At 41.9% G+C, this 27212-nt stretch overlaps 1 protein-coding gene and 1 long non-coding RNA gene across 4 annotated transcripts; one reads left to right on the top strand and one right to left on the bottom strand.

The window, feature by feature from the left end:
- Nucleotides 1–96: 96 nt before the first annotated feature.
- LOC311520493 lies at nt 97–1781 on the bottom strand. Its single transcript, XR_014711616.1, has 2 exons — nt 1352–1781; nt 97–487 (listed from the first exon to the last, which is right to left on the bottom strand). It is a non-coding gene; the product is annotated as an uncharacterized lncRNA (long non-coding RNA).
- On the top strand, nt 639–27212 carry CCDC112 (coiled-coil domain containing 112). Of its 3 annotated transcripts, XM_084627987.1 has the most exons (11): nt 640–1394; nt 3324–3499; nt 5783–5904; nt 13590–13711; nt 17208–17297; nt 20855–20930; nt 22048–22438; nt 23905–24321; nt 25156–25251; nt 26840–26958; nt 27036–27212. In XM_084627987.1, the coding sequence occupies exons 3-11, from the start codon at nt 5840–5842 to the stop codon at nt 27064–27066; spliced, it is 1407 nt and encodes a 468-aa protein (XP_084484113.1). In that variant the 5' UTR covers nt 640–1394; nt 3324–3499; nt 5783–5839; the 3' UTR covers nt 27067–27212. The 3 variants fall into 3 exon arrangements, with proteins under 3 accessions (XP_084484112.1, XP_084484113.1, XP_084484114.1); XM_084627986.1 differs by lacking the exon at nt 3324–3499 and having other exon boundaries at nt 639–1394; XM_084627988.1 differs by lacking the exons at nt 640–1394; nt 3324–3499 and adding an exon at nt 7711–7793.

Genomic DNA, 27212 nt, shown 5'->3' with positions numbered 1-27212 from the left:
TCCATTACCTACTGGGGTGAGTAGAGTAAGGTAGCATTCAATCAACAACACAACACCAATGCCCTTAGTCAGCAAGGGGCCGTAGTGCTGAATAGCCACAGCCACACTGCATACCTTTATTCCAGGTGTCTAAAAGCTCCACAGGGTTATTACTGCTCTGGTGCAGTCAAGTTAATCGCAGATGACTGTATGGCCATTGCCAGTAGCCTTCAATCAATAGCAGTTGAATTAGAGATGGAAAAATATAACAGGCACTGTAATCTGCAGAGAGATTCATACAAAGATACATTTTTCCTTCCACATCATGAACACTAACAGCAGCACCATATTCTGACTGTAACTCTGACTCAGATGGTTCTAATATTGTAGTTCTGTAGGAACATTCCTCTATTGTTAATCACTGCAAAGGCAAAAAAAAATGTACAAACAACTAAGCTGTAGTTGAACTCAAAAATAGATTCACTCTTCTTTTTGAACTACAGCTGACCTGTGGAAAAAAAAAAGCTGTGTCAACTGGAAAAATAGTATACTGCATACATTTTTTTCAAAAAACCCAAAATCTTATTGCAAAATCCTTTCTGAACAAACCCCTTGCCTAAAACTAGCTATACAACATTTATTTAAAGGATTACATTTTCCAAATTTGTAAATTTAACATGCAACGTTAATGAAGTTTTTTGCCAGTACAAATCTGATCTCTGGTCCTTACTCCTTGGATGCAAGTACCTGGTGGCTAACACCAGATAAATTAGATTACACTCACACGGAAGCCCTTGCATAAATTCTGCAAGACTAGTGCTAAAAATCCAATCACACCGATTGGATAAAAGCATCTAAACGTGCAGAAAACCAGGTGGTACAATTTGACTCTTCTTAAGCAGTCCCCTAAACAGCCAGGTTGTGCTTCTAACGGGTCAAAACGTGCCACACCTCCGACACCTGTCAACGCTGGCGTCAGGTGAGGACGGCACACGTTTGAGGGGAGCCGCAGTCCCCAGGCGCTGGATATGGCTGCGTAACTGGGGCTCAGGCAGAGAACCAGGCGCACCGGGCGCGCAATGGTCAGAAGGGGCCGCAGCCCGGCCTGGGCCACGGCTTCCGGCTGGCGCCACACGTGAGACGCAGCCACTTGGCACGTGTCTGTCTCAGGTTGTGGGACGCTACCCGCCCCTCCCCCCGCGCGCTTGGGATGGGCGGAGCTTCGCCTCTCACACCGCCCCCGGTAGGAGCGCGCCGCCCGCGCGCGCCAGAGCAAAGCCCCGCCCTGTGGAGCCCTGCCCCTAGTCCGCGTTCCTGAGACCCCGACGGAGCGCGCGTAACCCCCCTCCCCGAAGAAGGGAGCTGTGCTGGCCTCCGAGATGGCGGCCGTGGCAACGGCGTCCGGGCAGCAGCAGGTAAAGGCCCCGCCGGCAGCGCCGTTCCCGCCGGGCGGCGATGAGAACGTGCCTCGGGGCAGTGACTTCGCTGCGGCTCATCCTTGTCAAAGGGATTCTGGGCTGTTCCCTGCTTCCCCCGGCGGGGAGAGAGCCCGGGGAGGCTCCGAACGGGCCCTGTGTCTGCCAGAGAAACGCTGCTGCGGCCCAGACCGTGTCCGGGGCCGCCGCTGGATCCCGCTCGCCCGCCGTAGCTGGGGCGCGTGCAGCCGTGGGGGTGAGGGGCGGCGCTGCGGTCACAGCCGTTACCGGACGTTCTGTGACGTCAGGGAGCGCCTCCTGCCGTCCCGGCCCCTGCCCAGCTCGCGGCTGCCACAGTGACACCCCCTCCCCCCACCGTCCCCGCCCTGCGCCCCGTGGCGGGGGCCGCAGAGCGGCCGGCGAGTGGCGAAAATTGTCAATGACTCCTCCCCCCCCCCCCAAAAAAAATCCAGGCTTTCGCAGGTTTTGTGCTGGGACCGGAGCTGTGCCAGAACCCCTCCCCCCATCAGTGCTGCACCCCAAATCAGTCCGCACCTCTGCGCCTTTCCATTGCGCTTTCCCTCCAAAGTACCTGGCCCAGCTGAGGGCCTAAAGAAGAGCCCTGTGGGGCACTGGGAAGCTTGTCTCTCTCACCAACAGAAATCCGCCTGATAAAAGCTGTTACCCCACCCACCCTGTCTCCAATATCCTGGGACCCACTTGGCTACAGCAACGCTGCATATAGCCAGTTCAATCTGCTCTGGAACTTTTCTGCCCTGTTACGTGATTGTCCTGTTGTTCATCACGTTGATATTACATGCCCCAGTGATAGGCTCTTTAGAAGTACCTAAGTCAGTGGTCCCCAAACTTTTAACAGTTGTGCCACCCCTTACTGCTGTCTACCCCCCCCCCCCCCCCGTGAGGCCAGGAGCAAAGCTGTAGCTTGGGGGAGGGCAGACAGGAGTAAGGGGGCTACAGCTGGGAGCTGGGCTGGGGCCCAGAAGGGAGCCACAGCCAGGGCTGAGGCTGGGAGCAGAGTCGGGGCAGGAAGGGGCCAAGGCCGGGGGGAGGAGGGGTGGAGGCTGGGAGCCACGGCTGGGGCAGAGCTGGGGGTGTTTGGCCTGGCTACCCTGAATGTTCCTTAGTGCCCCCCTAGGGAGAACTTAAGAATGGCCATACTCGGTCAGACCAAAGGTCCATCCAGCCCAGTATCCTGTCTACTAACAGTGGCCAATACCAGGTGCTCCAGAGGGAGTGAACCTAACAGGTAATGATCAAGTGATCTCTCTCCTGGAATCCATCTCCACCCTCTGACAAACAGAGGCTAGGGACACCATTCCTTACCCATCCTCGCTAATAGCCATTAATGGACTTAACCTCCATGAATTTATCCAGTTCTCTTTTAAACCCTGTTATAGTCCTAGCCTTCACAACCTCCTCAGGCAAGGAGTTCCACAGGTTGACTGTGCGCTGAGTGAAGAAGAACTTCCTTTTATTTGTTTTAAACCTGCTACCCATTAATTTCATTTGATAGCCCCTAGTTCTTATATTATGGGAACAAGTAAATAACTTTTCCTTATTCACTTTCTGCACACCACTCATGATTTTATATACCTCTCTCATATCCCCCCTTAGTCTCCTCTTTTCCAAGCTGAAAAGTCCTAGCCTCTTTAATCTCTCCTCTCATGGGACCCATTCCAAACCCCTAATCATTTTAGTTGCCCTTTTCTGAACGTTTTCTTATGCCAGTATATCTTTTTTGAGATGAGGGGACCACATCTGTACACAGTATTCAAGATGTGGGCGTACCATGGATTTATATAAGGGCAATAAGATATTCTCTGTCTTCTTCTCTATCCCTTTTTTAATGATTCCTAACATCCTGTTTGCTTTTTTGACTACCGCTGCACACTGCATGGATGTCTTCAGAGAGGCCGCCTCCACGCTGATCTAAGTTGTATTTAGTCTTGTAGCAGTGTTAGTCCCAGGATATTAGAAGACAAGGTGACAATATCTATTATTGGACCAACTTCTGTGTTTGGCCCAATAGAAGATATTACTTCACCCAACTCATCTCGAGAAGTTCCTAAAGTATGTGATTGAAGGTTAGTTCTTGGTTTCATCTTGTGTTCTGCAGGGTTTTTCCGGTACGATGTCTTGTGTTGTTGGCTTCCAACTGATAATCCTAACTCTGTATCTCCTCTCCAGCATTTGGATAATATAATGTAACTGACAGAACTGCAGGATTCCCACAGGTGTCATGTAGGTTTTTAACTCTACAGAGATCAGAATCTCAGTGGTTGCTGAGTGACTGACTGTGACATGATGAATAAAAGTCAAGCTGGGTTCTTCCAGTGCATGATCACAGTAATAAGAGTACTGCTAACTAAATTATGCCATCTGGGACTCCAATACCATCTCATGGTCTTCCAAACTGATCAAATTTGATATGCAATCACGGAGGCATAATAAACATGGTACTCCATGATGTCATTTTCTATAGTTTCTGAAGAGTGACCTCTTTAAATATATCATGGACATGGCAAACTACAGTTCAAAGTGCTTAAAAAACAAAGCTGCAATCTAAGTAGACATAGAAAATGCTTCGTTTAAAAATCCAGTTATGACATAGTTTGCCCTTGTATATGCTGGCTGGCCAAACCCTTTTATAATCCACTTTGATTACAGAGTGTAAACTTTTTGCTTGAGCATGGGTGCTTTAAATAAACATGGTTAGATAGTAGTGATCAAGGAGCTGAATTTATTTTAACTTTTGTTTGTCTTCAGCTTGTGATGATGCATTAGCATTCCATGCTGAAGTTCATCTCAGCATGTAATGTTTTTGTTGATATTTATTTTTATAGTATCAACAATTCATTAAGCACTTTACAGATCGATATAAGGATAGCATTCCTCCTCCAAGGCACACTCTAAATAGAGAAAATATTGGTGAAGGAAATAGGGGATGAAAGATTGCAAGCAGATCAAAGCCAGTAAGCAGTCTGTTTAGTACACACCTTATTATTTCCATTTTTTTCCAGTTTGTATTTGTCCAGTAGAAAAAAATGTGGCAACCCTAATACACAGAATGCTGGGCATTTCTACTAATGTGATGCTAGTTCAGATGCTCCAATAAATAACTCTTTAGCTGGAGTAGTCAGATTAATTCAACTGTGCAGCAGAGGAGACATTTATTCTCTATATGGCTTAATAAGCTCCCAGCCAAATAGTCAAGTTTTCTTCCAGTTGCAGTGGTCATGGGGGTTCGATTCTCCTCACCCTCCCATTGAGAAGTCATTAACTTTTAAGGATGACTTTTCCTGTAGAGAACTCCTAATGCTTGTTAACCTGTTACACTGTGCTGATTTTAGGTAGGCTTAGTCTAAGGGGGGAAAATGCTTATTCAGTCACTGATCTTGGAATAATACTGAACCTTCCTATGTAAGAGCTAAGGGCCCTTATCTTTACAGCCATTACTCAAATTACTCACTTTGTCAGGTTGTCTATTAACTTAAATGGGATTACCCACATCAATGTTTCTCAACATTCTTATTTATTAATATTGCACTAGCGCCTAGGAGCCCCAGTCATGGGCCAAGACCCTATTGTGCTAGGTACAAACAGAGAACAAAGATAGTCCCCTCCCCAAAGAGTTTACAATCTAAGTATAAAACAAGAGACAACAAGTGAAACAGATGGGTAGGGGGCACCAAGAAACAATGAGACAATGCTGGCCAGCATGATAGACAGTGGTCTTAGCACATCAGCAGCCTAACTGTTGTCAACCTTTTTGTAGGCCGTGAGTGAGGATTGCAAAACTGCACACTAAATTACTAGTAGCTATGATATCAAGAATATCCAGGGTTAAAAAAAAAAAAATTTGGATGGGCTGTTAAACCTCATGCCTCGGGATTTAAGCCAATCCCCAATGATTGGAGGGATAAGACCAGGAAGAGACCGGGGGGAGGGTTATTCCACGTTTGTGTACTGTGAGATTTTTGCATTTTCCTCTGAAGCATCTGGTACTGGTCACTGTCAGAGAGGATACTAGATGGACCCTGGGTGGCAGTTCCTATTACAGGCAACTACTGTTTAATTGTAGTGATATAACATTGTATTATTGTTCTTTTTAAGAGCATATTACAGATACAATTCCCAATTCACCACTGCATTACATCAGCTTTACACTGGTGTAATTCCACTAAAATCAGTTGAGTTACACAACTGAACAGTTGAGTTCAGTGTAAAACTGAAGTAACACAGTAGTAAATCACGTCCACAGTATGTGTTTGTCTTTTAGCTACCGTGTTACTGATAATGAATAATTGTTTAAAGATACAAGACTAATTTCTCTTAATAAAGAATGCCTTCTTTTGTGTTCTGTACAGAGTGACTGCTCTTTCAGTACTCTAGATTCCGGTCAACACTTTCAGTTTCAGAACTGGATGATTAAAGCTGATCAAGCTAAGAAAGCTGAATTCATAAGAACAGCAGAAAAACTAAAAAATCAGTAAGTTAAAGAATATAACTATAAACACATTCTGCATGGCATTGCTCTGGGTGACAGCTTTTGAGGTGATTTAAGATTAATACTTGTGACTAGCAGCAGGGGTTACAGAACTCTGAGCTGCTGTGTTAACCCTCTCAGCCTCAGCAAGTGAGAGCTTTGCTGCTGCTAAGCTGTGTGTCAAGTTCCGGACACACCAGCTTGTCTACCTTTCCAGCAAACTCTTCAAGACTCTGCCAGTCCAAACTTTACATAGCAGTTAACAGTCAGTGAACTCCAGTTCCCAAGTTCCTCAGAGACATCTTTCTGTAGTGCACAGCCTCTACTTACTGTAACTCACAAAATCGTATCCGTTTTGCTGCTCCTTTAAAGAGACAATACACAGCAGGTTATTAACTTAAGTGGGGTTGGCAAATCCTTAATCCTATCACAGCACTGAGTTGGATTATAGTAAAAGTAAAGTAACTTTATCCACTATGAGGTTTAAGTGATACCAAATATAAGGATAGACATGGTTACACACAAAAGTAAGGTTTTAGTTTTAGAAGCATATTCTAACTTAACTAACTAGAGTCTTGGTTGAAGTAGATTTCTCAGCTGTAGCCAGTTTCCAGAGACTTTCAAGCCCCTTTCAACCCTCCACTTTTCTCGGATGTACAAGAGCTTTAGTCTTTTGTATCTGCCCAGTAAAGGATATCAAAATGGCTCTCTGTCCTTGCTTATATCTTCCAAAGTTATCTTTGTTTTTAGAATCAGGAAGCCCTCCTTGGGGACTCCAGGAGGCCTGCTGTGTCCACCAGGCAGCTGATGCCATGTTAATTTTTGAAGTCTGTTGCCCCCGTCAAGATAGTTTAGAGGATATCTCCCTGTGACATACCAGGATACAGTCCAGCCTAATGATTAGCTGTCACCCCTGCCCTCTAACCTGGGGTACCTTTTACAATGCTTTGCTTCTGTAGCCTCCAGCCTGGTCTGCTCACAAACAGCCTCCAACATGCTAGTCACTCCCAGTTATGTCTGTGTGCTGCAGCCAGCGAGCCATACCTTGGCTCTTACCAGTTTTGGTCATACTGCTGTGTGACCCCAAGACACTCCCAGTCTTGGATTTTCCCTCAGAATGTCCCCTACTGCCCACCCCTCTCCTGGACAATACCAGTTTATATGAAGTCCATTACTTCTTTAGTAGAAATACTATAATATGCACGCAACTTGCCACTCCAAATGGAGTTTCCCAGGCACTTCAATTTAAACCCACTGGATTAGATAAAACAATAAAATAGTTTATTAACTACAGAGATTTTGAGTGAGTACAAGTGACAAGGCATAAAAATCAGAAATGGTTACAAGAAAAATAAAGATAAAATACAACTGCTGCCTAACTTAACAAACTATGTTAAAGTCAGAGCAAAGTTTCCTCACCACATGCTTTTTGCAGTCTTACTGACCAAACTTCTTAGGTCAGGACCGCTTCCCCAAAATCCAATGAATGCTTCAGGTGCATGAATGCAATGGGCAGGTGGAGGAGCAGGGGGGATCTCAGAGTGTTTCTCTCTCCTTTTTATAGTTTCAGTCCCCCTCTTGAAAAACATTTCCAGCTAAGATTCAGGAGGCAAAGAGTCTCTGGGGAAGGGTGTTCCCTACTGCTTTTCCTCACCTTTTTGAACTTCCTTTATCTCACTTTCCTGCTTGATGGCTGTTTACTGCATAAATGCAAATTAAGCAGAGCATGCATTCCTTTGTTTGAGACAAACCTGTTTGCTAACCGCAGTTTGGAACATGTTAATAAAAAATGTTATTAAAACCATACAGTGGAATCTTATACAGCAGAACCTCAGAGTTACGAACACCAGAGTTACGAACTAACCGGTCAACCACGCACCTCATTTGGAACTGTAAGTATGCAGCCAGGCAGCAGCATAGACAAAAGAAAAATGCAAATGCAGTATAGTACTGCATTAAACATAAACTACTAAAAAAAATTAAAGGAAAAGAAAAAAACTAACAAGGTAAAGAAACTGTTTCTGTGCTTGTTTTATTTAAATTAAGACTGTTAAAAGCAGCATTTTCTTCTGCATAGTAAAGCTTCAAAGCTGTATTAGGTCAATGTTCAGTTGTAAACTTTTGAAAGAATAACCATAATGTTTTTTTCAGAGTTATGATTCCATTTCATATTTACGAACAACTTCCATTCCCAAGATGTTTGTAACTTTGAGGTTCTACTGTAACTTCACATACAATGTTTCCACAGATATTTTACCAGGATAGTAATGACCAGAAAATTATAAGTTTTCAAATGATACCTCACAAGGCATACTTTGAGCAATGATTATTACAATAGTGTAGAATGTGGACACAGAGGTATGTTCTGTCATACTCCTCCACTGGCTAGTTTATTGACTTTGCCTTTTATGTAAATGTACTTGCATTGTCTCTCCTTGCTCAATTTATACTGGAGACACTTTCAAGCAGGTGGGATCACATTCCTTTGTCTAGGGTGGAGTGACTTCAGCCTTACTTGCCAAACACATTTTAAAAACATATTTCCAACACATAGAATCATAGAACAGTAGGACTGGAAGGGACCTCAAGAGGTCTTCTAGTCCAGTTCCCTGCACTCAGGCAGGACTAAGTATTATCTCAATCATCCCTGACAGGTGTTTCTCTAGCCTGCTCTTAAGAATCTCCAATGATGGAGATTCCACAGGCTCCCTAGTCAATTTATTCCAGTGCTTAACTACCCTGACCGTAACTTTTTTCCTAATGTCCAGTGTAAAACGCCCTTGTTGCAATTTAAGCCCATTGCTTCTTGTCCTAAGAGATTAAAGAGAATAATTTATCTCCCTCTTGCTTGTAACAACCTTTTCTGTACTTGAAAACTGTTATCATGGTTGTCCCCCGCCCTCCCCCGCATCTTTCTCCAAACTAAACAAACCCCATTTTTTTGAATCTCCACTCATGGGTCATTTTTTCTAGACCTTTACTAATTTTTGTTGCGCTACTCTGGACTTTCTCCAGTTTGTCCACATCTTTCCTGAAATGTGGCACCCAGAACTGGACACATACTTCAGTTGAGGTCTAATCAGTGTGGAGTGGAAGAATGACTTCTTGTGTCTTGTTTACAACACTCCTGCTAATACATCCCAGAATGATATTTGCTTTTTTTGCAAGAGTATTACATTGTTGACCCATATTTAGCTGGTGATCCACTATGATCCCGTTCCGCAGTACTCCTTCCGAGGCAGTCATTTCCCATTTTGAATGCGTGCAACAGATTGTTCCTTCCTACGTGGAATATAGTAGAACCTCAGAGTTATGAACACCAGAGTTACGAACCGACCAGTCAACCACACACATCATTTGGAACCAGAAGTACACAATTAGGCAGCAGCAGAGATGGGGAAAAAAAGCAAATACAGTAGAGTACTGTATTAAACAAAAACTACTAAAGGATAAAGGGAAAGTACCATTTTTCTTCTACACAGTAAAGTTTCAAAGCTGTATTAAGTCAATGTTCAATTGTAAACTTTTGAAAGAATAACCATAATGTTTTGTTCAGAGTTAAAAACAACCTCCATTTCCAAGGTGTTCATAACTTTGAGGTTCCACTGTACTTTGCATTTGTCCTGATTGAATTTCATCCTATTTACTTTGGACCATTTCTCCAGTTTGTCCAGATCATTTTGAATTTTAATGCTATACTCCAAAACACTTGCAACCCCTCCCAGCTTGGCATCGTCCGCTAACTTTATCAGTGTACTCTCTATGCCATTATCTAAGTCATTGAGGAAGATATTGAACAGAACCGGACCCAGAATTGATCCCTGCAGAACCCCACTTGATATGCCCTTTCATCTTGACGATGAACCACTGACAACTACTTTCTGGGAACAGTTTTCCAGCCAGTTCTGCACCCACCTTGTAGTAGCTCCATCTAGGTTGTATTTCCCTAGTTTGTTTACGAGAAGGTCATGGGAGACAGACTAAAGTCAAGATACACTACATCTACCACTTCCCCTTTATCCATAAGGCTTGTTATCCTGTCAAAGAAAGCTGTTAGGTTGGTTTGACATGATTTGTTCTTGATAAATTCATGCTGTTACTTACCACTTTATTATTTTCTAGGTGTTTTCAAATTGATTGCTTAATTATTTGCTGCATTATCTTTCCGGGTACAGAATTTAAGATGACAAGTCTGTAATTCTCCAGGTTGTCCTTATTTCCCTTTTTATAGATTGGCACTATATTTGCCCTTTTCCAGTCTTCTGGAATCTCACCCATCTTCCATGACTTTTCAAAGATAATCGCTGATGGCTCAGATATTTTCTCAGTCAGCTCCTTGAGTACTCTAGGATGTATTTCATCAGGCCCTGGTGACTAGAAAACATCTAATTTGTCTAAGTAATTTTTAACTTGTTCTTTCCCTTCACTAAAAAGAAAAGGAGTACTTGTGGCACCTTAGAGACTAACCAATTTATTAGAGCATAAGCTTTCGTGAGCTACAGCTCACTTCATCAGATGCATATGCATCAAGTGCATCTGATGAAGTGAGCTGTAGCTCACGAAAGCTTATGCTCGAATAAATTGGTTAGTCTCTAAGGTGCCACAAGTACTCCTTTTCTTTTTGCGAATACAGACTAACACGGCTGTTACTCTGAAACCTTTCCCTTCACTGTCATTCATTAAGTTAATATCCAGTTGCTACTAAACTTTTTGGTGGAAACTGAAACAAAAAAAGACATTTAGCACTTCTGCCATTTCCACATTTTCTGGTATTGTTTTCCCCTTCTCATTGAGTAACGGGTCTAATCCTGTCTTTGGCTTCCTCTTGCTTCTACTGCATTTGTAGACTGTTTTCTTGCTGTCCATATTTATAATTTTTCACATACTACTGCACATATACCATGCAATAATATTAATGACCAGCATGTTACCAGTTTGCATATGATACCTTCCCTAACACTTTTTAAATACAGATTATGACAACAGTAAATTGGAATACAATCAGAATCAGCTGGTCACACTAGCTGAGGCTTATTGCTAGATACCAGGGAGCCCCTTGTCCTCTGGGCTTTGGGTGCTCTTAGGGTCAGAGTAGTCTAAAACAATAAGGGGATGCAGTTATTGTTGGAACTCTAAAAGTTGAACTACCTTAGCAGAAGCTATATTAAGAAGGTTTAATACTTAGGAATGCTTGTTGATAAATGAGGCTACTAAACAGACATAAAAACCTTCATGAACTATGAGAGAGTTGCCCATCGTTCAAATTCACCAAGGGCCAAATTCTGATCATCTTAATTACACTGAGTAATCCATTGATCCCCAAGTCGTTCCACTGAAATCAAGGTACCAAGGTGCTACCCACTATGAGTAACGGTTTCGGACTCTGGGTGTAAGTATATTTTGTTACACCATTGACCACAGTAAAGAAACAAAAATTAGTTATGGATCTGTGTATTTAAAAATAAAAAAATGCCACTATCAAAGTTAGCAATTTCAAGCACCTTTAATATCTCTAAAACATCTCGTATCCACATTCCAATCACACTGTTGTTGCAGAGGCATTGGGAGCACATTACTTTGGAGCAAATCTGTCCGTCTACATTACAGCTCCACCTATGTATGGAACTACATTAGTACAGTTCATCCTCCCTGCTCTCTTCCACCATGCTGTGCTCAGCCTTTCAGTGATAGCTCTTTGTAAGGGTTGCTGGCACTGCACTATGCACCTAGATCAGTTCTTATACATTTTTATAGTGTGAACCGCAGTCTTAGTCAACAAGATAATTTCTTTATTATCTCTGCCCTCATTCAAGATTACTTGGAAGACCTCCCCTACCGTTGATGATCAAATAACAGCCTTGTGGCAACTACATCAATTTATCACATAGACAAGTAATAATAGGAAGGTATTTAATGTATTTTTAGCTTCCTTTAGTGTGATCCAGCAGGAGGACAGAGAAAAGAACTGTCATTGTGAAACCAGGCAGCTGACTGGGAAAGTGTTCCAAGGACTTTATTTGTCTACAGAATTTGGGAATTGCTATCCTAGATGACAACCATGTTAATTAATTTTTAATCTAGTGTCCTGCATACCAGAATTCATGCCCCAAAATGTATTTTAGTTTACCCCTGTGTTCTTCTTTCTTGGTTTAATCCATTCATTTCCTCAGAGAACATCCATTCTCTCCTTTTCAGTTGGTCCAAGAACAGTATAAATGTTTTTTTAGCAGGTTTCAGCTTTGCTGGGGAAACATCAGGAAAACTAAATAGGATGCTGAACACAAATAATATTGTGTTATTGTTTTTAAATGAAATATTAAACACTAAACATAAAATATAAATAGAACCCTACAGGAGTAGATTCCTTTGACTCTTCTATTTACAAAAATAGAAAAACAAAGTTAGAAAATAATACCCCTACAACTTAAAGATACCAACTGAAAAAAATAAAAACCTTGAAACAAACATATATTACTCTAGCCACTTACATAATTAATCTGGCCTGGGATTTGCAGCATTGTCTGGGAGCAGTTTTAGCAACAGCTTCAAGGCAGTAGACTTCCCCGCCTCTAACTAAATCTTAAATCCAAGCTTTCTATTTGCTTATTCTCAACCAACCACTTGTTTCCTTCCCTTCCATCCCCCGAGAGGACTGGTAAAACCCCTGACTTAGGTCTAACTCTTCTATTTGTGCAACCCTCATCACTGTAGTAGCTCAGCAACTCACAAACTTTAATATATTTATCCTCACAACACTCAAGTAGGGTAGGGAAGTACTGGTATCCCCATTTTACAAACTGGGAACTGAGGAACAGAGAAGCTAAATGATTTGCCAGGGTCACACAGGGAATCCGTGGTACAGCAGTAAATTGAACCCAGGTCTCCCAGTTCTTCGGCTAGTGCCCTAACCACTGGATAATCATGGCAGGGAATGTCAGAGGGGAGAGGGGGAAACAGGTTGGGCTCTACATATGTAATGAGTTTCATCTGTTTCTCAGAACGCTTAGTCACACTCCTATGAGGCAGATAATGGATAAGTAAGGACCACTTCATCTACTACTGAAGTGTGGCCACTTCTGAGGAAGAAAGTGGCATCTAACAGTACATAGTCTATAAGGCTCATCAGATGCAGAATCTTGAGTGTAAAGAAGGTAGTTATAAATTGAGGGAGAAAGTGAGACAGTTTTAAAGGATGTGAAGGACCCGAAGGCCATTAGATATAAAATCACCATTTAGCATGATCTTTTTGAAGCGAAGAGCAGAAATGTACATCAGTCTGCCTTTGTTGAGTACCAGATTTCTAATTGCTTCTGTCAGACTTACTGTCTGGCCTGCACAAAGCAAAAATCTTGCAAAGGATGTTCCTGATTTTTTTAATTCATTGACATTTACCGATAAAAATCTAATCCTTCCAGGTCTTTCAAATCTAATCCTTCCAAGTGATAACACTCTAGTTACATGATCAATTAAAAGCAGCTATTCTGATTAATATTCCCTGTATTAAAGCCCAGTTTTTAAATTCTGTAACGATACACTTGTACAAAACTAACTTATTCAATCAAAAATAATGACCACTAGTTAGTCTAAGTAATTTCTAAATGGTAATGACTGTGCATTTATATTTTTAATTAATTTTCAAGTGATTTTAAAATATGATTTCAAAGCCAAGCAACCTTTTTTTTCCCCAGACTTGTGAATATAGAAAAAGACAAAAATGGCCATCTCTACAGCAAGAAGAGTGATTGCAGGGTGGAATACAGCACACTGGAAGAACTGGAACATAAAATGACTAACAACAGGAAAGCTGAAAGTAGGATATTTGTTCCTTTCCTTGTCCACACTCACACACTTAAGTGGTGTATTAGCTCATAGAACAAAGCAAATTCTGATACTGACCCATGAAAGTATTTTTGCTACTGTATATGTACTGTTTATAAGAGAGAGTGTGCTATAAAAACAGTATTGTGGAAGAGTCAAAAAGTATGAACCTAAATATAACAAGATTTAATCTAGCTTAGTTAATGTACAATAAACTTATGACAGCACCACAAAATAATCAAGGATTCTCAGCGTCTCCCACACTGATCACTTAAAAAGAAGTAGATCTTAGAATATTTCAGTGTCTGGATTTGCAGAAGCTTGAAGCATTGGAGGTGGGTCCTAGAGAATCCAGGCACTGAAATGTCCAGTTATTTATTCCAGGCCTGGTAAGGATAGACAACAGCATAAGAAGGTATGTTCGTTGCAGAGTGGCCTGCAGAAGCTGGTTCACACATTGAATGCTCCTGAAATAGAGGGAAACCATCATAGGGCCTAATCACATCAGCCACACTATCAAGAGGCTCGTTCACCTGTACACCTACCAGTGTGATATATGCCATCATGTGCAAGCAATGCCCCTCTGCCATGTACATTGGTCAAACTGGACAGTCTCTACGTAAAAGAATAAATGGACACAAATCAGACGTCAAGAATTATAACATTCAAAAACCAGTTGGAGAACACTTCAATCTCTTTGGTCACTTGATTACAGACCTAAAAGTTGCAATTCTTCAACAAGAAAAACTTCAAAAACAGACTCCTAAATTGGAATTAATTTGCAAACTGGATACAGTTAACTTAGGCTTGACTAGAGACTGGGAGTGGATGGGTCCTTACACAAAGTAAAACTATTTCCCCATGTTTATTCCCCCCCTTCAACTCCCCGCTCTCCTGCTGGTAATAGCTCACCTTAAGTGATCACTCTCGTTACAGTGTGTATGGTAACACCCATTGTTTCATGTTCTTTGTGTATATAAATCTGCCCACTGTATTTTCCACTGAATGTATCTAATACATGAAGTGGAAATACTGAATACTCCAATACTGAAGTGAGCTGTAGCTCACGAAAGCTTATGCTCAAATACATTTGTTAGTCTCTAAGGTGCCACAAGTACTCCTTTTTGCGAATACAGACTAACACGGCTGCTACTCTGAAACCTGTCATATTCAGAAAAGACCTGATGTGTCATTCAGGGAAGGTGACACCATCACTGGACATAGGCATTTTCAAAAAGTCCCAAAACACAAAATCTTTAAATTATTTTTTGCACTCCCAAAGATGTGCTAGGTGTCTCACAAAATAAGTACAGACGCAGGGCTGTCCGTAGGCATATGCAACATATACATCTGCGTAGGGCACCTGAAAATTTGTGGCATCACTGGGTCTTAGTGTCCACCCACCCGGCTTTCCTATCCCTGTTCGACCCTTCCTGCAAGCTCTCACATCTGGCTGCTACAGCCCGGTGAGTCTTCCTCGGGAGGGGATCTAGTAGTTAAAAGTGAAAAAGTGTTCCAGCCTGCCAGACCTATTAACCCAACAATGAAACTGTTAAAGAGCCATTCAAGGGGTAATGAAGCTATTTAACAGGCATTTGCCAAACCCCAGGTATATACTGTCAGTTTCTGAATTTACTGACAAAAACAGTTGTGCATTACTGTAATATTTACTCAGAACATGTGTCTACAGGACCTTAGTTTAAAATTTGCTTTAAAAATATTTCATTAGTGAGTTGGTGAAGATTATAAAATCACATCTCTAAAAAATCCTTGCATAGATTTTTAGATGCACAGTCATCTTTAGCCTTAAATGCTTGGATCTTCAGACATATAGTTTTTTAAATAAAAAAAAAAAAAGTGCTTCCAAAGTCTTCCTGTCCTTTCTGTCCATCCCTTTCTCCCTTCCCCCCTCTCTCCCCAGCCCGCAATTGAAGAGAGCCTTTAAAGGGACAAAACTTCTTTTCTTCCAGATAGCTGGACAAAGAGTTTCCCTTTCTTTACTTCTGACTATCTGATGAACTAGTTTTAAGAGAACCCTCCACCAAAATCAGTACCTTAGTAAGATATAAAATCCTTTGTTATGCCTAAAATCTTTGGAAACGTATTTTTTAAAGTTGGTGAAATTTCATAAACATATCTATTGTTATGGAGATCACAGAAAGTAAATTAGTGTTCCCTTTTTCTAAAAGCAATGAACATTGTTATGAACATTGTTATAAACCTCTGTGACTGGTTAATTTAAAATAATGTCTTTGTTTCAGTGAGTTAAATATGTAGTCATCTGGAATGATTACTTTATGAAGGCTTAAGAGTACGTTTAAAATATAAAATCAGCTTAGAAATACTGATTAAGAAAATGTAAAACAGAGAAGAGCTGCATCATGTATTCCATAATATTTAATGTTGTATTCAGCAGGACAGTTGACTCACCCTTACTACAAAGTTTTTGCAAATAAATATCTGATAAACTTCAGAGCATATCAAAAAACCTGTGACTGACCTTTTTTATTCTCAAGTTTACTGCTTTTAATTAGGTACCTTCTGCATGTCCATTCTGCATGAGGAAGAGGGTACGGGGGGTCTCTGCAGGGAACTGTGACTCTCCGCCACCATGAGATGGGCCGGGCATCTCGTTATCCTTTGCTGTCTTGTCCCTCCCCACCCGCCACCAGGCTGCGAGCTCGGGCTGCCGTCGGGCATAGGGGTACCAGTTTAATAATACTGCGTAGGGCCCCATAAATCCTAAGGACGGCCTGTAGAGATGCTCCCCGGGTTATGCAAAACTCAACTTACGCAAATCCGCACTTATGGAAAAAGTTCCGTAAGCTAGAAATAGATGGGGTTGGTTTTTTGTTTTGTTTTGTTTTTTGGTGTAATGGTCGGGTATGTGTTTCCGACTTACGCAAAATTCGAGTTACACAAGGCGTTCTGGAACGGAATGATTACGTAAGTCGGGGAGCATCTGTAGACACATTACATATTCTGAAGAGCATACAAACTAACATGACCTAAGATGTTAGGGTCTAACTAAACACACAAAGCAGGGAAAAGAAGGGCAAAGATAGCAATAAGATCATATTCCTCAGTAAAGTTAGTACACAGTTTGATGGTGCTGTTTTGTTTGTTAAGGATATCTATCCTCCCCTCTGCATTTTATAGGCTTTATGACAGAGGTGAGTAGGAGGGATTTGAATGGGGCAAGGGAAGTGTCTATTCAAACAGAGTCAGAACTGGTGTTCCCAGCACAAGGGGCAGAATGAAACAATGGATGGAGTTGCTTCTATGAGAAGATGATGAAGATGAATACTGACATTTTTGCTAGCATCATTGTTGGCATGGGAGGGTGCGTCAGAGAAGATGTGAAAGGTGACCAGACCAGATATGTCGGGGCTACGTGACTTAGAGGTTTGTGGGTAAGGGCAAGAAATTTCAATTTGATGTATAAATAAACTTTTAACATGACTAATTAACTTATTTTTCTTCCACAGAAGCTAAAATCCAGCAACAACTAGCAAAAATACACAATAATGTTAAGAGACTTCAACGACAATTGAAAGATGTGAAGCCTACACCAGAATGTAAGTCTTGTTGATGAAGTTTGAAATACTTGCCTTTTATAGACAAAAGTTTAATTTTCTTGGATAATTGTGTTGCAGGGAAAGTCTCTGCTTGTGCCATCAGTGCAGGCTCTGGATGTCCTTTCTGCCTGTCCTTCTGTGAATCTGAGAAGGGAGGGGAGTGTCAGGAAAGGCTGGAGGCTACCTGAGATCATCTTTAAGTGGAACTCCTTATTTTCTGTTGGCACTGGCCTGGGACCCTGCAGCCTATTGGGGGTGGGGTACCTTCTGTGCTGAAGTTCATGTCCTTCTTCTTGAACTGTACTGTAATGCTAAGTGCAATGAGTATATTTTTGGGACTTAGATACAGTCGTGTGCCTCTCTTCCATCTGATGGCTGAGGACGTTGAGCAAGGGCCATAGGGAATTACATTTTCAGGCCATCTGTACCAATATAAACTGGAATATTCTGTTGATAATGAATAAAGCACACTTCGGGGATTAGATAAGTGAAACACTTGGGGCACTGGTAATCAGAGAGCCATGCATTTGTAGCTTACTAGTTCACAAATGTAGCCCAGATTAGAGACCAAGATTTGTCTTCAGCTCAAGGTTTTGTGGCTTACATTAATTATGTTAAAAGAAAAGGAGTACTTGTGGCACCTTAGAGACTAACAAATTTATTTGCGCATAAGCTTTTGTGAGCTACAGCTCACTTCATCGGATGCATTCAGTGGAAAAAGGTATTATGCTTATGCTCAAATAAATTTGTTAATCTCTAAGGTGCCACAGTACTCCTTTTCTTTTTGTGAATACAGACTAACACGGCTGCTACTCTGAAACCATTAATTATGTTGTTGATCTAACTCAATTTCTATCTGCAAATGTCTGCATCTACCTTGGTCTCTCTGCTAAACTGTCAACAAGGATGTCAAGGATTGAAAAAACATGAATCTGAATGAAGGCCTTGTCTGATGAGAAATTGTACCAATTTAACTGACTGGGTTTTAAAAACAAAGCTAGTTAAATCAGTGAACTCCCTTGTGACCACAGGGGATAATCACTTTTTACTTGTTTGACTATAGTTAAGAACATAAGAACAGCCATACTGAGTCAGACCAATGGTCTATCTACTCCAGTATTCTGTCTTCTGACAATGGCCAATGCTAGGTGCTTCAAAGGGAATGAACAGAACAGGTAATAATCAAGTGATCTATCCTCTGTTGCCTATTCCCAGCTTCTGGCAAACAAAGGCTGGGGACACGTCAGAGCATGGTTTTGTATCCCTGCCCATCCTGGCTAATAGCCATTGATGGATCTATCCTCCATTAACTTATTTTAATCTTGGCCTTCACAACATGCTCTGGCAAAGAGTTCCACAGGTTGACTGTGTGTTGTGTGAAGAAGTACTATCCTATAACTTTCTTATTAAACAAAGCCTAAGAGTCTCACCCCTAGAGATGCTGTCTCCAAATCAAGACTGAGGCACATTGGCAGGGTAACATGAGAAAGCTGGTTCTTATGTTGGGAATCATTTCAAGATAATCCAGAATGGGCTCCTCTTACTCTGAAATAAGTGTGTCCACACAAGGGTTTCCACTGGGTTAATTAAATCAGTTACTCCTGAGGGAATTATGTGCCAAAAAATTAAAAATTATGTGCACAATTTTAAAATTCTGCAAATTTTATTTGTCAGTAAATAAATGTGGCTTCAGCATGGCAGTGGGGAGCACAGGCCACTGGCTGCATTATGTTGGGAGATCACCCCGAAGCCCCTACCTCCCCCAGTACAGGGACTAGGCAGTGAGGCTGCATCTGACCCTAACACAGTGCAAGGTCTGGGCCTGCCCCAGAAACACCCCGGGGCTCTGCCCCTCTGTGCCAGGCGCACCAGGTGTGGGTAGGCAGGCTCAGCCCAGCAGGATCCAAGTGTGGAGGGACTTAGTGTGGTGGGATCCAGGTGTGGGGTGAGAGGTTTCTGTGTGAGGCAATCTGGGTGTGGCCAGCACAGTGGGAGATCTGGATGCACAGGGGCTCGTAGTGGGGGTTCCGGGTGCAGGGGCAATGGGACTCTGCAGGGGATCCAGGTAATGGTGGTTGGGCTTCGTGGGGGGCGGGGTCTGGGTGTGGAGAGATGGGGCTGGGGCTGGCGGTTCAGGGGTCCAGGTGCTGGGGGAGCGGGGCTTGTCGGAGGGGTCCAGATGTAGGGGGCTAGGGCATGTCAGGGTGAGGGTTCGATGGGCCTGCTTAATGGGGGAGCCCCAGCTGCTGCCAAGGGGATGCCGCATGCCAGGATCCTGCTTCCCCCTGATATTCCCCTATCCTTCTCCCTCCCCCTCCCCCCTATTCCCACATTCCTCTCCCCCTGCCCTATTCCACCTCCCTTCCCTCCCCACTGCCTCCTCCACTCACCCCTCTTCCCTCATTTCCCCCACCATCACTTACCCAGCCCCATTGTGGGAACTCACTGTTCCACAGAAAATAGGAAGGCTCCCAGAACACAGAAGGGGAGCACAACTTGTAGTAGGACCGAGGAGGCTGGGTTCAGCTGCAGAGTCAGTGGAGCCTGAGACCAGATGCAGCCTCAGAGCTGGGCTGCTCTGTATTTTCAGAAATTAGGAGGGAGGGGGGCAGTGGCACGTAACCCCATGTGCCCCCCATGCCTCACCTCTGTTTGGGGGGCAATTGCCCCCCCTCACCCCCAGATGCACACATGGGAAGCGTGCCGGCAGACCTGTATACCTGCTAGAAGTCCCACTGACTTCACCTGATACTCCCATATTTCCACTTTTCAAGACTCCATGAGTTTGTAAGGGCCCATCCTTGCACATCCAGTTGTAGGATTGGAAACTAAGGCTCTCAGTCACATTCTTTTCACCAGCATTAAGTTTCCTGGTAGAGAAGGATGAAGAGGAATAAAAGCATGTCTACTCCAAATAGAATACTCTAAATACAAATAAAGAATTCCCTTGTATCATCAGTTATTTATTTATTCATTTTTGTAGCATAGTTTCATTTCAGGAAATCCGATTTTACCTATATCCATATTTGTCACTAATTTTGTAAAAGATTGTTTTGCCCATTGGGGATGTGTATGAAGTAGAGGCTGTATGGGATGTATATGTTTTAAGTAGAAACTTCCTGCTTTGCTATATATCTTTATTCTTCATGTTAGTTTATTAAGAAATGTCACATTTTCTTGTGTCTAGCACAGTGGTTGGCAACCTGTGGCTCCAGAGCCACACGCAACTCTTTGGCTGCCCCATTGCGGGCAACCGTTTCTTGAGGGCAACCGTTTCTTGAGGGCAAGGTGCAGACTCTGGCCGGGAGGCACTTACCACAGGCAGCTCACAGTCTGGCGGCGCAGCAGGGCTCTGGCCCCATGCCACTCCCAGAAGTGGCTGGCTGCTGGCATGTCTCTGCATGCCCCTTGGGGAGAAGGAGGCAGCGGGTCTCTGTGCGCTGCCCGCATCCGTAAGCCCTTCTTGTTTGAAAGGTTGCCGACTCCTGGTCTAGCATATAAAAGCTATATTAAGCTATAGGGAAACTGATATTTACTCCTCTTTCTGTTTTTTGTAGTTGTTGAAAAGCTCAGGGAAACGATGGAAGAAGCTGAAAATGCAATAAATGGTTTTAAAGAAGAACAGCGACTAATGTATGTTTCTACATGCTTTTCAGTTCTTGAGATAACTGAAATCAGTTGCACAAAACCAAAATAAAACTTAACTTAAATGTATGGTATAAATCACTCTTCTCTTCCTTTTTTCCATCCTGTTTCTTTATTTCCTTTTTCTGTAATTAATCATTTAAGTAAACATCTATTCAAAGCAAACTTTTAAGACTAGTTTCAGAGTAGGAGCCGTGTTAGTCTGTATCCGTAAAAAGAAAAGGAGTACTTGTGGCTACAGCTGGATGCATCCGATGAAGTGAGCTGTAGCTCACAAAAGCTTATGCTCTAATAAATTTGTTAGTCTCTAAGGTGCCACAAGTACTCCTTTTCTTTTTAAGACTAGATTACCTATAGTAGTATCATGCAATATGGTAAAGGCATTCCAATAGTGGGGATCTGGATTAGATTAAACTGATTTTTAAAGGCACATTTTTTTTCTTTTCTATCTCCCTGCCTTCCCAATATCATCAATATAGGAAAGGATTATGGTTGTTCGGGAGCCCAACTGTGCATTTCCATCTAGTTCTCTTTTAAGAGTAACCTTAACTCTGACTTTCCTGGGTTTATAATGCTTAGTTTGGGGATAATTACAAAATTTCTATACAGTAGAACCTCAGAGTTATGAACAACACCAGAGTTACAAACTGACCAGTCAACCATACGCTTAATTTGGAACCCGAAGTACACAATCAGGTAGCAACAGAGACAACCCCTTCCCCCTCCCAAAAAAAGCAAATACAGCACAGTACTGTGTTAAATGTAAACTACTAAAAAGGAGGGAAAGTAGCATTTTTCTTCTGCATACTAAAATTTCAAAGCTGTAGTAAATCAATGTTCAGTTGTAAACTTTTGAAAGAACAACCATAACGTTTCGTTCACTGTTACGAACAACCTCCATTCCCGAGGTGTTTGTAAAACTGAGGTTCTACTGTAATTTATTTTACACTAAATTAGTGATACTTAATCTCAACTTTAGTCCCATTTTACCATAGTGTTTGTCTGGGAATTGAATAATAACAAAGTCTGTTTCAAGTGAACTCATGGGTATTGTCTGATCTTTTATTTAAAAATCAATGTTTGTTTATTTGTTTTTTTTACTTAGATATGAAGAGCTTATGAAGGCGGAGAAGACTGCTACTAATGAGCTCAGTGCCTTACAGAAAAAAATTGACACATGGGCACTGGGTAGTTCAGCCATAGAAAGAGTTTTCAAGTTGCCATCAGGTAAGATTCCAGTAGACAAAACACTGCAAAATCATCTACCTGAAGAAGTAATAGAATTTGAAAGGTTCCTTCAGCAAACAGGAGGACGACAAGGAGGCTGGGATGATTATGATCATCAACACTTTTTGAAAGTATGGACAAAACATAAAGGAAAGCCATCCTATATAGAAGAAGCCCTTGAGTTTCTCTCTAGAAGAACAAAAGAGGATATTCAACAGCATGAGACATGGTATCAAGAATTTCTGATTTTAGAGGAAAGAAAAAAAGAGGTAAGAGAATTTTAAGATTCAGAGTATGTTTGTATTTTAAAGAAGTGTATTTCTTAAAAGCCACACACGCTTTTCACCCTCTTCCATCCACCTCCAGCTATGATGGCAGACATAGCTTTTTTCCTGCAGAAAACTAATTCTCTTTAAAATTTTCACTCTGCTGGTGGTGTTCTAAGGAATGATCAGCAGATGATGCTCTAAGCCAGGGGTTGGCAACCTGTGGCACGCATGCCAACGGCGGCATGCAAGCTGATTTTTAGTGGTACTGCCAGCCAGGGTCCCGGCCACCGGCCCCGCTCAGCTTGCTGACAGCCTGGATGGACGGAACCCCGGGTCAGCAGCGGGCTGAGCGGGGCCGGCAGACGGGACTCCAGACTGGCAGCGGGCTGAGCGGCTCAGTGCACTGCTGGTCTGGGGTTCCATGTACCGCACGCACTGCCAGTCTGGGGTTCTGTCTGCCGGCCCCTGCCAGCTGGAGTCCTGGCCGCCGGCCCCACTCAGCCCACTGCCGGTCCAGGGTTCCGTGCATCCAGACCAGCAGCGGGATGAGCGGGGCCAGCGGCCGGGACCCCAGACCAGTAGCATGGGCGGCAAACGGAACCCCAGACCAGCAGGGGGGTCCCCTGTAAATGTAAAATTTATTACTGGCACGCGAAACCTTAAATTAATGAAGACTTGGCACGCTACTTCTCAAAGGTTGCTGATCCCTGCTCTAAGCACATGTTGGAGTGCCGTGTGCAGTAGCTGAGCATATTACAATTAATCATGTTTACTGTAGGCGTATTTAAGAACCAACCAAAAATGGGGCCCCATTGTGCTAAACACTGTACAGAGTAGTAGACAGTCTCAGCCCCAAAGAACTTCCAGTCTAAATAGACAAGACAGACGTGGGGGGAGGACGGGGAGAGAAGGACTAGGACAGTTGCAACAAACCTTGGCTCCGCTGGTTCTGAAAACAGACATTTGGAGGAGGGTCCTGGACCTAGGTCTCCTTCATGGTTATAGATAAGTTGGCATAAACATAGATTTATTTAAGAAAAAAGTTTGGTTTTACTTTTATATTTTATAAAAAATATAAAAAGAATTGAAAAATGTTTGCACAGTGAAAAACATCTGATCCTAGTTAACTAAGGAGCCTAATAATTATTCTGCAGAATGTGAATGCCATAAAACTTTATGTATTCAAATTATTATAGATATTAAACTTCAAAAACTGTAAGATAGGTAGATAAATAGTTGTTTACACTTTACATGTGGTGAAACTAAGAGATAGTAAGCTACTTGCCAAGGTAAAAAGGCATCTATGTCAGAGATGGAATTACTACTCTGGAGTTCTTACCTCCTAGTCTTCTCCTTAGATCGCACCTTTCTGTCCCCTGATTCTCTCCTTTGGAAATAATCCTTTCTTGGAAGAGTAAGATTTTATAAGAAGTACAGGAATTTTTTTCTTACTGTTCCTTGTGCAGTCTATTGAAAAGTGGAAAATGAAGAAGGAACAAGAAAAACAAGAAATCTTAAAGCAGAAACAGAAGTCAGAGGAAATGCTCAAGACAGAAAATCTTCAACATGAAGCAGCTCAGAAGCAAAAAGCAGAGGAGGAAAGGAAAAAGCAACAAGCAGCAGTTGAAGAATGGAAAAGACATAAAGAAATAGAATTTGCAATGAAACAAGCATCTCGACAGAAAGAGGAAGAAGAGAGAGAGAAAAAGCAGCAGAAGGAACGCCAGCGCCAGTTCCAATTGAAGCTACTGTTAGAAAAGTACACTCTGCAGAAGGAGGAACAGGAGGCGCTCCAAAGACTTGAAAAGGAGAAGAGGGAGGAGGCTGAAAGGGAAGAGAGGAAGAGAATTGCTGCAGAAAAAATTTCTAAGTTTCAAGAGCGAGTGAGTAGTCACATCCCTCACTTGTGTTTCAAATCTTCTGGATGTGTGGTACAGAGTAGACATAGTATTAGAATGTGTGGAAGACGAGGGAGTTGATTATCAATAACAATTATTTCAACTTTAAGAGCTCTTTTTGATTCACAAACTACATCTGTATGAAGATAGCTCTGTCTGTATCTTGGGAACAGCTCATCTTTTTGTCTGAAATAATGTTCTGTTGCTTTTCCTCAGTGTTCCAGTTCAGCAAGATACTTGAGCAAATGTTAAAGTACAAGAGTACTCCTGTTGCCTTCAGTGGGACTAATTAACTGTTTAAAGTTAGGTATATGCTTGAGTATATTCCTGAATCGGTGCCTAGGTGGGGGACCAGTCCATTGTCAATATTTGTTTTAATTACCATTTGTTTTCAAAAATGGAAATTATATCTTGCAAATATATAACAGTACAATATCAAGGGTTTGTTTCCAAAAGGTAAATTTCAGAAACTGGCCTTGTAATTGAATTGTGTGCCTGGGTTTTTTTTTTGTCCTGTACTCTGCCTGTGGTACACAAAGTTCAGAGTCTGGAGGACTGAAATGCTTTAGTCTTAACTACAATAATTGGGTTCCCTACAGTGGTATCTGAGTGAAATGTAATGGCCTGTGATGTACAGGTCTGACTGGATGATCAAATGGTCACTTCTGTGCTTAAAACAGTGTGAAATCTAGGACACATTTGGTTTCTAAAGCATTCAGAATAAATTCTGATCATATGAAAAGCCTGTTGGTACTTTAACATATTTTTCTTTTTGATTCCCAAAAGTGCTCAATATTTCATCCATGGTATATTTTTCAGGATCTTCATAAACTTGAACTAAAGATTCTAGGAAAGCAGGCAAAAGAAGAGGAAAAAATAGAAAAAGAAAAAAGACTGGCAAAGTTAAGAGAGAAGGTGACTAACATATTTACTGAATTGATTGGTTGATTTTTCTTGTTATAATCTGATGAAACATATCTTCATGCTTGTAATTTATTTTTTTAACAGCTTTATTCTTTCGGCTGCCTTCTTCTAAACGGCAATTATTTTTTCCGATCCAAATGACCCCTTACTGAATCTTAGCTGAAGATTATTTTTTTGTCATGGCAAAATAATAAACAACCCACCTCAGAATGGGAAAAGTCTTGGCTTTTTATAGTGGAAAAAGCGCATAATTTTTGTTAAAAAGAACAACACACTTATTTTCCTTTTGAAATGTGTTTAAATAGCTATCTTTAGTGGTTTAAAAGCAGATAAAGATATCAAAACACATGTGAACCAAGGCAAAAATTTTTAATTATGGATGCCTGAAGTTAAGCACCTGAATCCTTATTTAGGCGCTTAAAATAAGTTGCCTGTTTTTCACAAATGTTGAGCATCCAGTAGCTGCTGCTCATTCTGTCAATTTATAGTGGACGTCAGTCTTCAGGGTTCCAATCCTGCACCTTTTTCCTGCACAAATTTTACTAAGAATTGAGAGGGGGAAAATATGTTAGACAGACTGTCCCTGCTCTTGTCTATAAGCACATGGAGCAAAAGCATCAATCCTGCAGTGAGCCCCATGTGGGCCAAAGACTCTTGTCACAAATGAGATTTATTGCATTTCTCGGAAGGACTATCATACAGGCACACTCCTACCTTCCTTATGCTGTTGATCTAGCCAATGTACTTATTTCTTGTGACAAATGGAAAGGCACTGTTTTTTCCTATTGTTAGCCGGTAATCGGGGTCTTACGAATTTTGTTCTGTTAGGAGAAATTGATAATGGAGTCCAAATATTTCTTTGATGCAATCCTGTTTATTTACAAAGAATGTACACAAAGTCCAGTTTTCCTGAATGCACAAGGAATCAGACAGCAGGAAACAGTTTCTTTGGTCACAGTTCCAAGCTGTTTTCCAGCCAGCATTTTACCCAAAAGCGCTCTGTGTTTTTCTCATGGTCACATTATAAGTCCTCCTCTGACTCAGTATGGGGCTTCCTTGCTGCTTAATCTGTGTGCTGCTCTGCTGTTTCTTGCCGCATTACTCTCACACAGACCTACAGCTGCAATCTAATCAATCCCCTGTCCCTGCATTGTTTATCAGAAAGGCACCCACTCCTCCACCCACCCCACCCCGCCAAAAAAAAAAAAAAGAGGAGGGACAAGGTGGGTGAGATACAAGTAAAAAAAAAATTGTTATCTGGCACTTTATCAACCAGAAAGCTCCATTAACTGGCATTTCTGATATCTCCCAGTACAAATCTTCAATCTAATCACCTGGACTAGTATACTGCCCAGGAGGTTATGCAGTTGCACATTCTGCAGTCTATTTTTATGCAAAAGAGGTAGAAGACAAGTAAGCAAGTTGATACCAGGGATTTATTCAGAAAAGCAGCTTCCAGGGTAGCCTGAATGGGAGGCAGCTTCACACCCGGCAGCTTCACACCCAACAGCTTCAAGAGTTGATGTGACTGCCCAACTGTCCTTCCCTCTCCCCCTGCATAACAATGTATTGTTGACAGGCTGAAGTTCACGTAACCAGGGACCCATCTAGACTGTACAAACCTACCAAGGGTTGGGAGGAACGCACAAAAAAGATTGGACCAACAGATGTGCAGCCACTTTTACATATTCCACATAGGTAAGAAAAAGACTTCTATTTATACGTTTTTAAAATAGACTTAATAACCAGCTATTCATCCTTATTTTTTCCCATAGGGCTATCCCAACCTGGAGGCAAGGGGTATAGCTGAACATCTGCATATACAGGAAGATGAATTACATACAAATAAAGTTACCAACTGGGTCCTTAGAAATTTTCATAAAACTTTTTTATGTTATGAAGAATATTGTGTATTATTACATGGGTTTCAAGTTCTGACCATTTAATTTTTT

The sequence above is a fragment of the Lepidochelys olivacea genome (assembly GCF_965140295.1).
Source record: "Lepidochelys olivacea isolate rLepOli2 genome assembly, chromosome: 5".
Classification (NCBI taxonomy): domain Eukaryota; kingdom Metazoa; phylum Chordata; order Testudines; family Cheloniidae; genus Lepidochelys; species Lepidochelys olivacea.
Note: the sequence above shows the minus strand (reverse complement) of the source record. Positions and strands in the feature narration are given on the sequence as shown.